The sequence below is a fragment of the Pongo pygmaeus genome, chromosome 20 (genome assembly GCF_028885625.2).
Source record: "Pongo pygmaeus isolate AG05252 chromosome 20, NHGRI_mPonPyg2-v2.0_pri, whole genome shotgun sequence".
Taxonomy (NCBI): Eukaryota; Metazoa; Chordata; class Mammalia; order Primates; family Hominidae; genus Pongo; species Pongo pygmaeus.
The window spans coordinates 49548487-49565014 of NC_072393.2; the positions used below are offsets into that span (position 1 = coordinate 49548487).

Below are 16528 nucleotides of genomic sequence, written 5' to 3' on the forward strand. Positions count from 1 at the left end.
CTTGGCTCAGCCTCCCCCATGTAGTTGGGACCACAGGTGCACACCACCACATCTGGCTAATTTTGTTGTTGTTGCTTTTTTGTAGAGATGGGGGTCTTGCCATGTTGCCCAGGCTGGTCTCGATCTCCTGGGCTCATGAAATTCTTCCACCTTTGCCTCCCCAAGTGCTGGGATTATGGGTTTATACCCATATGCCACCATGCTCAGCCAGCCCCAGGTTTGGATGTGGCAGTGGTGGTAGGGGTCCCAAGGCGAGCAAGAGAGGAAGTCTGAGTGCACAAGCACTTTTTTTTTTTTTTGAGACGAAGTCTCGCTCTGTCGCCCAGGCTGGAGTGCAGTGGCGCAGTCTCAGCTCGCTACAACCTTCGCCTCCCGGGTTCAAGCTATTCTCCTGCCTCAGCCTCCCAAGTAACTGGGACTACAGGTGTACACCACCACGCCCGGCTAATTTTTTGTATTTTTAGTAGAGAGATGGGGTTTCACTGTGTTAGCCAGAATGGTCTCGATCTCCTGACTTTGTGATCTGCCCGCCTTGGCCTCCCAAAGTGCTGGGATTATAGGTGTGAGCCACCACACCCGGCCACATAAGCACTTTTCAAGCCTCTGCTTGTATCCTGTTTGCTATTGTTCTAGTGGCTGAAGCAAACCACATAGTCAAGCCTAGAAGGAGAGCAACAATCCAAGGGCATGGTTACAGAAAGGCTGGCCCAATTGGGGTCATTAATGGGTATCATTAATGACCCAATAGGGGTCATTAATGGCTCCAGAGCTAAGGCGCTTTACCATCATAAGCTCCCAATGTTTAAACAGTAAGTCTGCCCGCACTCCTTTCAGGGTGGCAAAACTCAGATACTGATAAATTCTCTTGATCACAGCCCAGTCTTTCCCAGCAGATTCCCCACCATCCCTCCTATCCCCAGACGCTGGAGTCTAGGTTTCCAGCCCAGTCAAAATCTCAAGGATCTTTCTTTTCCCTCAAACTCCAAAAGAACAGACACGCAATAGGATTTCTATTCATTTTTATTCATTCCTCCAAAGACCACCACAGGCCAACCACACCTTTGATGTGTCCTTCATGGTTCCCCACTGCAGTGGACACAAATCCCTCTATCATTATCCAGGCATGTATGGAACTCTGCTGTGGTGATGAGGTTGTCTCGCCCACTCACCCAAGTTTTCCATGCCTGTTATCCTTCTGATGGCAATGCCAAAATTCATCATACATTTCCTTGAATTCCTGCCTTCAAGGGTCTTCCAGCCCTGTGGTGCCATGCAGACACACTTCAGTGGTAGCCAGTGATCTGTCTACAAGGGAGTCTTCGTCTTTTCTGCTTGGATGCTCCCAGAGACAGATGCCTACCAACAACCTTATGTCTTTACAAAGACTAAAATTGATTCCCATCGAAAGTCATGATTTAAAAGGCGACCACCCCCAAAAGAAGTCATAACACTCAAGGGCGTCAATATATACAACTGTGTAAACACAACCAGTCTACAACTATATCAACACAACCAGCACTCCTCTATGGGCACAGACACACACACGAAATTGTCTTGCTTTCTCAGATATGATCTCTGGCATGACTCCTGCTAGCATGAGGGCAGAGGAAATTGAGAGCAGCGAAGCATACAGCAGTGATGTCAGACAGGACCAAATCAGAGACAGGGTCAAAGTGGCAGAAAAATGAGGAGCACACTCCGAGCAAAGGCATGGGGGTGAGACAAAGGCGCCCGGACTAGAGCCATCTTGGTGCTGCCCAGGGGTGGGTGGCACTCATGTTTGAGCTCCGTGTGTCAGGCTTTTCAGGAAAGGGTGCACTATGTTATGTGTGTGTGTGCATGTTGTGTGCACGCATGTACATACATACGCTGAATTCTCACCATAACCATGTGAGGTAGATGCCATTTGTAGAGTGACTTGCCCAAGTCAGTTGAAGGACTATCTGCCCCTAAGCCCTAAAAGTCTAGCTAAGCTAGACTGATAGAATTTTCTATGTTGATGGAAGTATTCTGTACCTGCCCTGTCCAATACTGTAGCCACTAATCACATGTGGCTACTCAGTATTAATGTTGCACTACTGCCAATGAAACATAGAATTTTAAGTTTTATTTACTTTTAATTGAACAGCTGAGGCCAGGTGTGGTGGCCTATGCCTGTAATACCAGCACTTTGGAAGGCTGAGGTGTGAGGATCACTTGAGGCCAGGGGTTCAAAACCAGCTTGGTGGCTCACTATGTAATCCTAGCACTTTGGGAGGCCGAGGTGGGCGGGTCACCTGAGGTCAGCAGTTCAAAACCAGCATGCCCAACATGGTGAAACTCCATTTCTGAGAAAAATACCAAAATTAGCCGGGCATGGTGGCACACACCTGTAGTCCCAGCTACTCAGGAGGCTGATGCAAGAGAATCAGTTGAACCTAGGAGGCAGAGGTTGCAGTGAGCTGAGGTCATGCCATTGCACTCCAGCCTGGGTGACAAAGTGAGAGTCTGTCTCAAAACAAAACAAAACAACCCACCAACTTGGTCAGCATAACCAGACCTGCATCTCTACTTAAAAAAAATGGACACCCATCTCAGTTTTTGGAAAACTATTATATAATTGGAACAACTTGGATATGTGAATCTACTTCTCCAACTATGAATTTTATGAAATCAAAATACAGGTCAAGCATTTCAGATAAAAATATATCACGGTAATTGAGATTTGGTGTAAGTGTAAAATATACAACAGATTTTGAAGACAGCATAAAAGAATGTAACATAATTCATTTAAATAATACCGATGACGCCAAGCGCGGTGGCTCACGCCTGTAATCCTAGCACTTTGGGAGGCTGAGGTGGGCGGATCACCTGAGGTCAGGAGTTTGAGACTAGCCTGGCCAACATGGCGAAACCCCATCTCTAACCAAAAATACAAAAATTAGTGGGCATGGTGGCGGGTGCCTGTAATCCCAGCTACTCGGGAGGCTGAGGCAGGAGAATCACTTGAACCTGGAAGGTGGAGGTTGCAGTGAGCCGAGATTGTGCCACTGCACTCCAGCCTGGGCAACAAAGCGAAGCACTATCTCAAAAAAAAAAACCTAAAAAACTGATGACATGTCGAAATGCTATTTTGGATACACTGGGTTAAGTAAAACATGTTAAAATGAATTTAACCTGTTTCCTTTTACTTCTCTAATGTGGCTGTTAGAAAACTTGGCTGTAATCTCAGCACTTTGGGAGGCTGAGGTGGGCAGATAACTTGAGGCCATGAGTTCCAGACCAGCTTAGCCAACATGGTGAAACCCCATCTCTACTAAAAATACAAAAATTAGGACGGGTACAGTGGCTCATGCCTATAATCCCAGCACTTTGGGAGGCTGAAGTCGGTGGATCACCTGAGGTCAGGACTTCAAGACCAGCCTGGCCAACACAGTGAAACCCCATCTCTACTAAAAATACAAAAATTAGCTGGGCATGATGGTGCGTGCCTGTAATCCCAGCTACTCGGGAGGCTGAGGTTGCAGTGAGCCAAGATCGCACAACTGCACTCCAGCCTGGGTGACAGAGCGAGACTCTGTCTCCAAAAAAATAAATAAAATAAAAATACAAAAATTAGCTGGGCGCGGTGGCTCATGCCTGTAATCCCAGCACTTTGGGAGGCCAAGGCGGGTGGCCTGAGGTCAGTAGTTCCAGACCAGCCTGACCAACATGGTGAAACCCCATCTCTACTAAAAATACAAAAATTAGCCAGGCATGGTGGCATACGCCTGTAATCCCAGCTACTCAGGAGGCTGAGGCAGGAGAATCACATGAACCCAGGAGGCGGAGGTTGCAGTGAGGCGAGATCGTGCCACTGCACTCCAGCCTGGGAGACAAAGTGAAACTCCATCTCAAAAAAAGAAAACTTAAAATGACATATGTGGCTTGCATTTTGTTTCTACTGGACGGTGCTGCCCTGCAGCCCTCCCATTCCATCACGTGGCTGACATGCCTGATTGCAGGGCTTAGACACTAATATGATGGGGTAAAGAGGTGTAGATATTACAGATATGGATGAATATTCTTCCCCTAAAGCTGAAAGAGCTTTCATGAAAATGCCTGGAGCCATTCAGTATAGAACCAAGTGCTCCTCCCCACGGTAGATATCTCAACTTTGAAGGGACAAATTGTATCAGCAGTGGGAATCCAAGCTGGAGATGATGGTACCATCCCTCGAGTATCTGCCCTTGGATCAGTAACCCTTGTCTTCAGCTTTTAAGGGAGACAGGATCTCAAAACTATTTAAGGTTCTTATCCAGCTCTTTCATTTCACAGATGGGAAAATAAGGCACTGTCCAAGTAACACACAGTGACAGTGGCAAAGTCGTGCTTGCTTCCCAGGTCCCTGACCTCAGACAAGGGTGTTCTCTCCCATTAAATGCTTGCTTCTCCTCATCTTGCTCCATTTTCCTATCTTGTGGCAAGAGATCAACAATCTAAATCCCAATCCTAGTTCTGACACTGATCAATGAAATAAACACTTAGGCTGGGTGTGGTGGCTCACACCTGTAATCCCATCAAGGCAGGAGGATCACTTGAGGCCAGGAGTTCAACACTAGTGTGGGCTACAAAGCAAGACCCCCGTCTCTACAGAAAATTTGGTGCTGTGTACCTATAGTCCCAGCTACTCTGTAGGCAGAGGTGGGAGGATCGTTTGAGCCCAGGAGTTGGAGATGGCAGTGGGCCACGATCATCCCACTGTATTCCAGCCTGGGCAACAGAGCAAGACCCTGTCTCTAAAATAATAATAATAAATCTTTACGAAGCACCTATTGTGTCAGGCACCTATTGTTCTAGATGCTGGGGGAACAACAGAGAACAGGACTGGCAATGGGTCAAAAGCCAATAAACAGGTAAATAAATAAGATCATTTTTGACAGTAATAATTGCTACAAGGAAAGTCAACTGGCCGAAATGAATAATGGGGGGATGTGAGCTACTTCAGATAGGGTAGTCAGGGAGGGGAAGGCCTCTCTGAGGGGATACGTGAGCTGAGATCTGAATGAGCCCGTCACAGGAAGGTTTGAGAGTAGAACAGGAAGTTGTGAGTAGAGCCTTGAAGGAAAGAGAACAGCAGGTGCAAGGGTCCCCAGGCAGGACTCAAGGTGGCCACTTAGGCATCAGAAAGAAAGTCAGGCGGGCATGATGGCTCACACCTGTAATCCCAGCACTTTGGGAGTCTGAGTCGGGTGGATCACCTGAGGTCAGGAGTTCGAGACCAGCCTGGCCAACAGGGTGAAATCCCTTCTCTACTAAACTACAAAAATTAGCCAGGTGTGGTGGCACATGCCTGTCATCTCAGCTACTCGGGAGGCTGAGGCAGGAGAATCGCCTGAAGCTGGGAGTGGGAGGTTGAAGTGAGCAGTGATCACATCCCTGTACTCCAGACTGGGTGACAAGGTGAGACTCCATCTCAAAAAAAAAAAAAAAAAAAAAAAGAAGGAAAGTCTATCAGGCTGGACAGGAATGGGAAGGGGCAGGGAATGAGAATAGGCAAGGGCCAGACCCACAGGGCCTTACTGTGTGCTGTTGGGCCTCAAGCCTGCCCTCTCTGGACTTTGCTCTTTCTGTCAACGACAAAAGGGATTCTATCGCTTGGATTCTCAGATCCTCCTTTTCTGTTTTGACACTGAAGAATTCTGTAACCTGCAACTTTTCCCCCACATGTGGCTAGCAGCCTAGAACATTCCAGGCACTGTGGTTTCTGCCTTTGCTTCATTCACTCCTGGCATATTCCTATGGTCTCGAATGCCTGACCACCCATTTGGTGGGCCCCTGGCTCAATGCAGCACCCTCTATGTACACCAGAAAGCAGAGCCTCTTGGGGATACCCAAGGTGTCCATACAGAAGTGTTTGGACCAGTGCAGCAGTACAGCTGTTCTTCCAAAAAGGAGGGTGCACAAAACACCAAGGCCAGAAAGGGTTATGGTTAAATAACAGGAGAAACCAAGGCCAAAAAAAGATAGAAACTCTTAAAGAAAAGAGACAGAGAAACAGACTCCCCAGAGATCACCTGAATTGCTCAGCACCTAGAAGATGAAGGCAGTCACATCCCTTCCCAGTCACACTCACAGAGGCAGTTGCTGGGATCCCAATACAAGGTTTGGAGGAGCTGTCTCTGAGGTATGCTTTCCTGCCCTTCCACACCCAGAAGGCCTCATTCCTGGTCCCTGGCTACTCCCAGGGCCCACCATGCCCAGACCTCTTACCCACCTCACCTCATTTTTGTGGGACCACCCTCCCTACATACTTTTGGAGGGCAATGATAGAAACCCATCCACTCCCCAGGAGAGATCAAGAAGTCTCCAGCTTTCTCCCACAAGCCCCCGATCCCTCCTCCAGATGCAGACCTCCCCTTACCCAAGATTTAGGAACCAAGGTCCACAGCCATTTTAGAACCCCGGAGTCTGAGACCCCAGGGGCCTCTGCCACCCCATCAAGATTCAAAGCCCACTGCTCCTTGGGGACCTGTGCGCAGGTTTTTTCTCCCAGAGAAATGTAGACCCTGTTTCCCTCTGAGGCTCTGAAGCCCAAGAGTTCCAGCTCCCGGGGGTGCTCAGGTCTCCCTCCCCTATACTGGAGTTCAGGTCCCAGTTATGGACACCTCCCCACTAATTAGGAAACAGGACTTCTACCCCCGTCCCCTGGAGGACTAAACACCCAGTAACTCCAGTTTCTACTCCCTAGGAGACAAAGACATAGTCCCTGCTAGAGTCTGGGCCACCAACTCCCTTCAGGACAGAAGGGTCTGGATGTCATGCACCATGGTTCCCAAAGATACCAGGATTCCTGGCCGGGCATGGTGGCTCACGCCTGTAATCCTAGCACTTTGGGAGGCCGGAGCGGGTGGACTGCCTGAGATCAGGAGTTCGAGGCCAGCCTGGCCAACATGGTGAAACTCCGTCTCTACTAAAAATACAAAAATTAGCCAGGCGTGGTGGCAGGCACCTGTAATCCCAGCTACTCCGGACGCTGAGGCAGGAGAATCGCTTGAACCCGGGAGGCGGAGGTTGCAGTGAGCCGAGGTCGCGCCATTGCACTCCAGCCTGGGCAACAAGAGACTTCCTCTCAAGGAAAAAAAAAAAAAAAAAAAATCAGGATTCCTGTCCCCCAGACTCTCTGAATCCAGGTGATGAGAAGTCACACATCCCAGCTAGAAGTCAAGAGTCCACATCCCCTTCAAGCACCCAGGATTAAGCCCAGGCATCCCCTGTCAGAGTCTGGACTCCCAAGCCCGCTCCCACTCCTCACTGGGCAGGCTCAGGGAGTGCCAGCACAGCCTCAGCATCAGCCCGCATCTCGTCGAGAGCCTGCAGCAGGACGCCGTGAGCCGCTCGGTAGCCCAGACCACCTGTCGCCGCTGCACCACCCGCAGGCCACAGGAAGGAGAGAGCGCCCAGTGCTGCGCCCCCAGCAGTGCCCTCGCCCGCCCAGGCGCCCAGCCTTGCTTCCACCTCGGCGCGCGTCACCGGGCCTGGGAAATGAGCGCGCGCTGCCAGCTCTCCAGAAGCCAGGCCCAGGGCGCGCTCACGTCGAGCCAATGCCGCGGGTTCCAGCCCCAGGCCCCGTCGCCACTCCGCCAGCTGACCCCGCAGAAGTGCCACGTCGCATGCCCAGCCCAGCCCTGGGAGTGGTGCCGCCGCCGCCGCCAGACTAGCCAGCAGAGCTGGCCTCCACGCCCCGGCCCGCAACGCCGCAGCCTTGGTTCGGGCAGTGCTGGGAGATGCTGGTGGCAACGCCAGCAGCAGCGCCCCTGCCTGGGCTGGGGGGAGCGCTCGCCGCAGCCATTCGCACAGCCCTGGGAGTCCGCCAGGCCGTAGGGGGAACGCTGGCGGCGGCGCCTCCTCCAGCACCTCCCACGTCTCGTCCTCCGGGCTTAACGCGGCGGCCCGCTCTGAGTCGCCACCACCTGATTTCTTCATGCCGACAACCTGCTGCAAACCCTCGCTGCCAGCTTTCCCAGGACCTTCCCCGCTGCCTGCTTTCTGCGATCCAGCGCTACATTTCTCCCTTCCCTTACTGAGTGCATTCTCCAATCCCCCTCCGCCTGCGTTCTTTAAGCTCTCGCCGTTGGGTTTCTCCATCTTGCCTTCTCCCAGACACTCCGGATCCTCGCCCTCGCCGTCTGTGCGCACGCAGACAAGAGGCGCATCTGGTAGCACCAAGGCCTGGACCTGGGCCCAGTCCTTCTCAGTGGGGGCTCCAGGGGTGACGAGGATGAGGGCGTCGTAGTGCGTTGGGTGAGAGGCGGCGGCCGAGGTGGTGGCAGTGCCCGTGGGGCCCAGAGGCACGGTCCAGAGCACCACATTCGGGCGCTCTGGGGCTGGGAAGGGAGTGGGTCCTGTGGGGACCGAAGCAGGCGCAGCACCTGGGTCGCCAGGATCCAATCCAAGCAGCATGTCCACCACAAGGCCCACGTCAGCCTTGCCGGCCACGGCCAGGTCTAGCCGTGCGCTGCCCAGGCGCTCCAGGCCTGAGCGCACCCACGACAGCGCAGCCTCCAGGCCGCCGGTCTCAAAGGCCTCACGCACAGCCTCCAGCTCTGCTGCACCCAGCACCTCGAAGCCATCCTGGGCCGGTGGCAGGAGCCTGTGGGGACAAGAAGGGACAGGGTCAAAGGTAGAAAAGGGGCTGGGTGACATGGACTGGGCCATCATGACAAGGGCAGAGCTTTCCTAATGATCCCAGAATGGGGCAGGGGTAGGAAAGGGAAGGGCCAGACTGATGGCACAGCAAATAGAAACCAGATGGGGAGGGGCCGTGATGATATGGGTGAGGCTTCAAGCAATAATGGAGTCTTGATTATTGGACGGGTGGACATAAGGTCAGGCTTCCCACCCTAGCCCAAAATGGGGATTGGGTTGAAACTTTCATGGAATACAGTATTTGGGGGCGGGGTTTTTCCAAGGGTCAGCTGTGCTGGGTGGGACAAAGCTCACAGAGGGTGGGGCCTAGAACAAAGAATCGCAACTGTATTGTGGCCTAAACACAAGTCCAGCACTATTTGAGACAGACAAGGTCCCCAAGGGCACTCTTTTCAGGGGCTGGGCCTAAGGAGGGTCAGTGAGGGGAGAAATCTCATCTACTAGTTCTTACCAAGGGGGAGTGGCTAAGGTGACTCCCGGGCAGGTGAGGCTAAGGAAAAAAGATGATAGTGTACTGGGACAAAGGACTGTCCCTCTCTGAGCCTCGTTTTAAGTCTGTAAAATGAGGAAGCTGGCAGGTGGTAGAGAAAATTCAGGAGGTAGCCAGCAAGTGGGCACAGAAACGAGAGGGAGCTGGAGAAAGGTGGATGAGGATGCCCCAAAATAATAAAGCTCATTGCGGGTGTGGCTTTAGGTCGCTTGAAAACAAAGCTGATGGTGGGGAGGGCTCAAGGATTAGAGTTTTCAGGTAAAATCTTCCAGGGGGCTGGGGCAGAGTGTCTCACACCTGTAATCCCAGCACTTTGGGAGGCCAAGGAGGGTGGATCACCTTGGTCGGGGCAGGGCCTGGAAAAATGAGCCTCAGGGCCCCAGCAGATAAAGTGTTAAGCCTTTCCCTTTTAATTCTAGGGCTTTGGGAAGCCTGGGTGGGGGCATGGCTTGAGGCCAAGAGTTCAAGACCAGCCTGGGGAAACAGTGAGATCCTGTTTTGCAGCCTGTAGTATTAGCTACTCTGGAGGCTGAGGCAGGAGGATCATTTGAGCCCAGGAGGTGGAGGCCCTCAGTGAGCTAGGATGGCGGCACTGCACTCCAGCCTGGGCGACAGAGTGAGACCCTGTCTCAAAAAAAAAGGCCGGGTGTGGTGGTTCACGCCTGTAATCCTAGCACTTTGGGAGGCTGAGGCGGGAGTATTGCTTAAGGCCAGGAGTTCAAATTCAACCTAGCTAACATAGCGAGACCCTGTCTCTGAGGAAAAAAAATAATAATAATAATAGAGCTAAGCCTTGCCCCAAACTCACTGGGGGAGGGATCTCATGGACCTCCATGGACGCACCTAGGTGCCTAGGATCTCGACTAACGGACCCAGCCAGAAAGCCGGCACTCACCTCCGCAGCGCTTCTGCCTGGCTCTGCAGCGCCGCCCGGAGGCGCTCTAGTTCCTCGCAGCCGTCGCTGCTGCCGCAGTTCGCCGGTAGCACAAACAGATCCGCGGCTCCTAACCCCGCGCTGTTCAGCAGAGCTGCTGTCTGATCACGGGCCTGGGCGGCAGTCTGTGAATCCCCAGGACGGAGGTTCCGCACAGCCAGTAGCGGGGTCCCTCGGGCCAGGGCGGCCCGCGCTGCCTCTCCCAGGGCTGGAGCCAACGGTTCCCCGTTCCCCTCGGGTCCGGGCAGCACCAGTACCAGCACGTTGGCTTCCGCCGCCCAGGGCCCCGGCGCTGCGGGTGGGCAGCTCAGCTCGCCCAGAAAAAGGCCTGGGCCCGCAGCTCTTAGGCTGGGGACCCCGGAGTCCGGCCGTCCCTCGGGGGCCTCGAGCGTCTCCACATCCTTGTCGCACAGCGCTGCGATCAGAGCGGACTTCCCCAAGCCCGGAGGCCCCAGGAACAAGGCGGTCACGTCACCCTGCGGCGGAGGCATGGCTGGAAAGCAATGGGTGGAGAAGCCCTGGGTCAGGGAGCACCTAGCCTTTTCCTTTCCTAACCGCCCCACTCGGAATCCAGGCCTCGGTCCTCCACCCTGTCCCCTTCGGTTCTTGAGTGTCACTTTCCAGGACCTAAAAAATCCAGAGCCCAGACCCTATTCCCCCAGAATCCCAGGCGTCCTGTCTGTCCGCCCTCTTTCTAGATGGAAACGTTTCCCTTTCTGCTTCAAAAACTCTGAAATCAGGCGCGGTGGCTCATGCCTGTAATCCCAGTGCTTTGGGAGGCCGAGGCCGGAAGATCGCTTGAGGCCAGGAATTCGAGACCAGCCTGGTCAACATGTGGGACTCTCTGGTAGAGTCTCCGTCTCTATAAAAAATAAAATTTAGCCGGGCATGGTGGCGTGCGCCTGTAGCCCCAGCTACTCGGAAGGCTGCGGCGGGAGGATCGCTTGAGCCCAGGAGTTGGAGGCTGCAGTGGGCCGTGATCACACCACCGCACTCCAGCCCAAGCGACAGAGAAAGACCCTCTCTGAAAAATAAATAAATAAAAATAAAACCTCAGAAATCTGGCTTCCAGTCCCTCCTCCCTCGGACACATTGTTATTTTTATCTTTCCCCTTCCCCCTTCCAAATCACCAACCGAGCAAAAAGCCGACCCACGAGAGAGAGCGCAGTCGGTGGCAGTGGGTCAGCAGCTGAGAAGCCCGGCCCCTCGGCCGCGGCAGACGGAGGCCGAAGAGGCCAGGGCGCGGTGATTTAGAGATGCTGGGACCCGTCCTGGTAGCTTTAACCTGACGTCACTCCCTCTTCCAAGGAGGTGTGTCTTGGAAGACAGACCGCAGAGACCCAGCCCTTCGCAGCGCCTGCGCAGAACGGCCGAAGTGCGCACGCCCCTCTTCGGCGGCCTCAGGGCCTAGAACAATGAATGAGTCAACGCGCCTGCGCGCCACGAGCGTCTACCCATACATGCGCAAAAAGCTTGGGTATCTACGCCGCGGGAGGCTGAACGTCATCAAACGCGCCATAGGGCAGAGACGGACCCCTCCCGTTATTTTGAGGACCGGGCTGGTGCGACTATACTACTGCCGGATGGCAAATCCGGGATCTCCGCTCCGAGAGGCTCGTCTGGCAAAAGGGCGCGGAAACCACGGGGGCCCTGAGACTGAGTGGTCCCTGTCCCACTTCTCTCTGGGTGGCGGCGCTGTAGCCAGCGACTCACAGGCGCAGCGAAAGGCAGCCCTCTGCTGTAAGGAGGAAAACTGAGGCCTGGGAGCAGGAACCTGTAGGCAGCGCTGGAGCGTAGCGGGATAGCAGCTGCAAGCGCGCGTGGGAGGCGGGGGCTCTGGGCGGAACAAAAATCACAGGATGTCAGAGGATGTTTCCCGGGAAGAACTGGGATAAAGGGTGGGTATCACTACCTGCCCCCAAGACACTTGAGATTGGGATGACGCTGGTGTCAAAGATCAAGGCTTCCACGCTGAGTTCAGGAAGTTAGTTTGATGCAGCAGGTCATAGGTCACACCAGTGAGAAGACTCTAGGGGAGTCCCAAACCCAGGAAGTCCAGTCCTTTGGGAGGTTTGAAGCTTCTTTTAGCAAGAACTCCATCAATTAGAGTTCAAGGAGATAGTATGTCGTAGGGGTCAAAGGCAGGCAAGGAGAGCCTCTGGCGATGTCAAAGGTCATAGACTTAGGGTGCCCTCTAAGACTGGTAACAGATGAACAGCTTCACTCATGCACGCTCCTCTCCTGACTAGAAGGGTCCCAGCACCATGGAGGACCCGAACCCTGAAGAGAACATGAAGCAGCAGGATTCACCCAAGGAGAGAAGTCCCCAGAGCCCAGGAGGCAACATCTGTGAGTACACATGGCTGGCGGGCTAGAGGGTAGGGTGGAGGAGCTGATGCTAAGATCTCTGTGGCACTTCAGTGTCCAAGGCTCCACAGAGTTTTGCCTGTTGAGAAGGGGCTGTAATGGTCCCTGAGCTGCCCTAGCAGGAAGTGCATCTCCACACCAGCTTATGTGGCCAGAGTACTCACCCTCCTCTGGCCATATAAGCAGGATTGCAATGCTTATGCATTCAGGGTGGCTTCCAAGAGAGGCTTGGGTTGGAGATGTGGCTGGGAATGGTTCTATTGGGAGAGAAACCCCAAGATTATGGTCCCAACTCTGCCCTAGACTTTCAGTGTAACTTGGGCCTTGGTTTCCTTGACTGTCAAAAGAGGGTGGCACTACCCACCTCACAGGGTGGTTATGGGATTAACTGCAGCAAAGGGGAAAGCTAGGGGTTAATGATGGTAGCCAGTTTGACATGTAATAGCAGCACCTCCTGCTCAGTGTTTTATTATGAGCTAGGTGTATTTATTCTCATATTATGAACGATTTTAACATTCATTATCTCATTGAGTCCTTCTAATAATAGGCCCTTTAAACTGGGAACTGAGGTAGAGAGAGGCATTTGTAACAAGAGCTGTAGTCTCTATGCCCTTGAGCCAGAGACTACCAGGAACACAGGTGCAGCTGAACACGTTGGGTTTCTCACTGCAATGAAGAACACACACCATGGGGGAACTGTGGGGTGTCTCACTAAGAATGGTAAAAACAACATAGGATTTGGGTTTGTGGGTGGTGATTTTGGGGAAGGTTCGAGCAAAATTGTTTTGCTCTGGATTGGATGCTACCAGGAAGCAGGGGCAATTCTATGATTGGCTATCGTAATAAATCTTAGCCAGAAGGAGTAAGGAAGGAGGCGAGGCTCAAGCTCTGACTGATAAAGCAGCAGCAGACATTCACATTAGCCAGGATAGGAGGATGTTTGGTCATTTTTCCGCTTGGACAGCATTCATATTTTGTCTGTGCTCAGACATTATGATGATGTAGTCTTGTCTTGATTCATTCTAGTCACAGCGTGGCCTTGTCTGTCCTTGATATTCTGTGAAAATTTATGTTCAACAGAACACCAAGGTCTAGCTGTGAGTACCAGGCCAGATCCTGGATGTCAGGCTGGATTTCTCTGTATCATTAGTCATAATTGCAAATGACTGTACAGCAATTCATTTATTCCTTCCAATGGTCCTATGGAGTAGATACTGTTATTAGCCCATTTTCCAGATAAGGAAACTGGTGTAATTGCCTAGGAAGTGGTGGAGGTGAGATTCAATCCCAAGCAGTCTGGCTCCAAAGGCTGTGCTGTAATCACTATACCCCTCTGTTGGGCAGGCTGACTCTCTGGGTTCCAACCCTGGCTCCACCATTTCCTTTCCTAGCCTCATGACTATGGGCCACTTGCCTAACCTCTTTGAATCTCAGTTTGCTCATCCATAAAATAGATCCAAGAACAGTTCTCCTGTTTGGTTGTCCAGTATTAGCATAGAACCTAGCACATAGCACATTCAATGTTAATTGTTGATGTGATTCTGGGGTTCAGGAGAGGTCTTGGAGACTCCTGCTGGCCTCCCCTGACCTCTCCCCCACATCCCTCAGGCCACCTGGGGGCCCCGAAGTGCACCCGCTGCCTCATCACCTTCGCAGATTCCAAGTTCCAGGAGCGTCATATGAAGCGGGAGCACCCAGCGGACTTCGTGGCCCAGAAGCTGCAGGGGGTCCTCTTCATCTGCTTCACCTGCGCCCGCTCCTTCCCCTCCTCCAAAGCCCTGATCACCCACCAGCGCAGCCACGGTCCAGCCGCCAAGCCCACCCCGCCGGTTGCAACCACTACTGCCCAGCCCACCTTCCCTTGTCCTGACTGTGGCAAGACCTTTGGGCAGGCTGCTTCTCTGAGGCGGCACCGTCAGATGCATGAGGTCCGTGCCCCTCCCGGCACCTTCGCCTGCACAGAGTGTGGTCAGGACTTTGCTCAGGAAGCAGGGCTGCATCAACACTACATTCGGCATGCCCGGGGGGAACTCTGAGTGCAGCTTAAGCCTCTCCACGGTGACAGGTGGCTCTGTGGCCGGTAGGACTCACCCATGATACGGGGTGCAGGAACTCTGAGGGCCCTGAAGGATTTGCTTCCCTCCCCTGGGAAGGCAGAGGCCTCTTAATAAAGAGGACCCAGAAGATTCTCATTTAGAGCTTCAGTCTTTGGAGGACACAGGGCCTTCGTGAGACAGTGAAATCAGACAGTAACGAGATCTTTTGTTTAAGAAAAAAATGGGAAGGGAGTGCGGGAGAGAAATGGTTTGTGTCTCCCTATTCCCAGTTAAATACCTAGCTGCAGATTGTGCCATCACCCTTCATTCTTCCCAGATGGATACCATGGGCTATGGGAGCAAATTGCCCTGGACCTTTGCCTGAATGAGGGCAGGGAAGGTGAGGTGTTGCTGGCCTGTAATGCCACCAGATGAGTTCCAGATGTGGAGCAACTTGGGCTTTTGGGGATGGGGCAGCAAAGTTGGGAGCTGGACCCCAATTGAGTGGGGGTGGCAATTGGAGTCCTTGTGTCTCTTTCCCACCCCCTGCCATCCTCACTCAGAGGGGCCATGGCACTAGATGGCACTAGTCCCCCGATAATTTATGTCTCGTTTAAATAATTTTGTATATCATTCTAGTCATGAAATATTTTTTTCATATGTGTAGGTGAAATGGTATGAATAAGCTAACAGGAATAGTATCTAAAAACAGAAAACATTCATATTAAAATGTCTAAACAGGGAGCTCTGGCTTTTGAGTGGGAATTTCCAGAGAACATAAGGGTGTGGGCAGGTGGGGAGCTCAGGCCAGAGTTGGCCTCGCTTTGTGGGGAAACTGGTTTGGAATCAAACAGAGATACCTTCTGTTTCGGGTTTTATTTGGCCAACACTGGGAGATTTCCCATTAAGATCCTATTTTCAGCCCTCTTGAAAGGCCCAACCTAGGCTGACATTGTCAGCAGGGGCAGGACAGAAGCTACAACAGGCTGGAGGGAGCAGTGGATGTCACCCTCAACTGGAGATGAGTCCCACCAGGCCAGTTTTACCCCCTTAGTTACCTGCCCTGCACCTGCAGACAACGGTCGATGCCTTGCATATAATACTTATAGACTGTTTATGTTGAGGGATGTTTTTAAAGCCCACAGGTGAGGTGGATGTGGTAGACTGATCACTGTCTCTGTTTTTAGCTAGGCACATGGTAGCTGAAAGGACTGCATTTCCCAGATTCCTTTGCAGCTAGATGTGGCCTTGTGACTGATTTCTGGCTAAATTCCTGGGTAGAATAGTCAAGCTTAAGAAAGGGACGGCTGGGCACAGTGGCTCACGCCTGTAATCCCAGCACTTTGTGAGGCTGAGGCTGGTGGATCACCTGAGGTCAGGAGTTTGAGACTAGCCTGGCCAACATGGTGAAACCCTGTCTCTACTAAAAATACAAAAATTAGCCGGGTGTGGTGGCATACGCCTGTAATCCCAGCTACTTGGGAGGCTGAGGCAGGAGAATTGCTTGAACCTGGGAGACAGGTTGCAGTGAGCCAAGATCGTGCCATTGCACTTCAGCCTGGGTGACAGAGCGAGACTCTGTTTAAAAAAAAAGAAAAGAAAGGGACATACCTTTTTTCCACCTTCCTAACTGTAATACGGAAATGGTATCCAGCCATCTCAGACCATAAGGACAAGAGCAACACGTGGGATGGCAGAGCAACAAGATAGCAGGAGCCTGGGTCTCTTGTCAATTTCAGGGAGCACAGCCACCATACCAGCCCACTTCCATATTGCTACCTAAGAAAGAAAGAAACTTCTATCTTATTTAAGCCACCATTATTTTGGGTCTCTGTCACATGCAACAGAATTTACAGCCTAAGACAGGGGTCTGCAAACTATGGCCAACTCTAGCCTGCTGCCTGGTTTTGCAAATAAAATTTTATTTAAACAGTTTTATACTCATTCACTTGTGTATCATTGATGGCTGCTTTTGCCTAGAACAGCAGATCTGCATAGTTGCAACAGAGATTTTATGGCCTACAGAACTTAAA

At 52.4% G+C, this 16528-nt stretch overlaps 2 protein-coding genes across 7 annotated transcripts; one reads left to right on the forward strand and one right to left on the reverse strand.

Annotated features, from left to right (window-relative positions):
- Positions 1–1002: 1002 nt before the first annotated feature.
- On the reverse strand, positions 1003–11582 carry IRGQ (immunity related GTPase Q). 2 transcript variants are annotated; one of them, XM_054463460.2, is made up of 3 exons: positions 11227–11582; positions 10053–10584; positions 1003–8611 (listed from the first exon to the last, which is right to left on the reverse strand). In XM_054463460.2, the coding sequence occupies exons 2-3, from the start codon at positions 10580–10582 to the stop codon at positions 7270–7272; spliced, it is 1872 nt and encodes a 623-aa protein (XP_054319435.1). In that variant the 5' UTR covers positions 10583–10584; positions 11227–11582; the 3' UTR covers positions 1003–7269. The 2 variants fall into 2 exon arrangements, with proteins under 2 accessions (XP_054319435.1, XP_054319436.1); XM_054463461.2 differs by having other exon boundaries at positions 11247–11542.
- Positions 11568–16430, forward strand: ZNF576 (zinc finger protein 576). 5 transcript variants are annotated; one of them, XM_054463466.2, is made up of 3 exons: positions 11568–11832; positions 12342–12441; positions 14068–16430. In XM_054463466.2, exons 2-3 carry the CDS (start codon positions 12357–12359, stop codon positions 14493–14495), a joined length of 513 nt encoding a protein of 170 aa, XP_054319441.2. In that variant the 5' UTR covers positions 11568–11832; positions 12342–12356; the 3' UTR covers positions 14496–16430. The 5 variants fall into 5 exon arrangements, with proteins under 5 accessions (XP_054319441.2, XP_054319442.2, XP_054319439.2 ...); XM_054463467.2 differs by having other exon boundaries at positions 11577–11832; positions 12345–12441; XM_054463464.2 differs by having other exon boundaries at positions 11636–11990.
- The last annotated feature ends 98 nt before the right edge of the window (positions 16431–16528 follow it).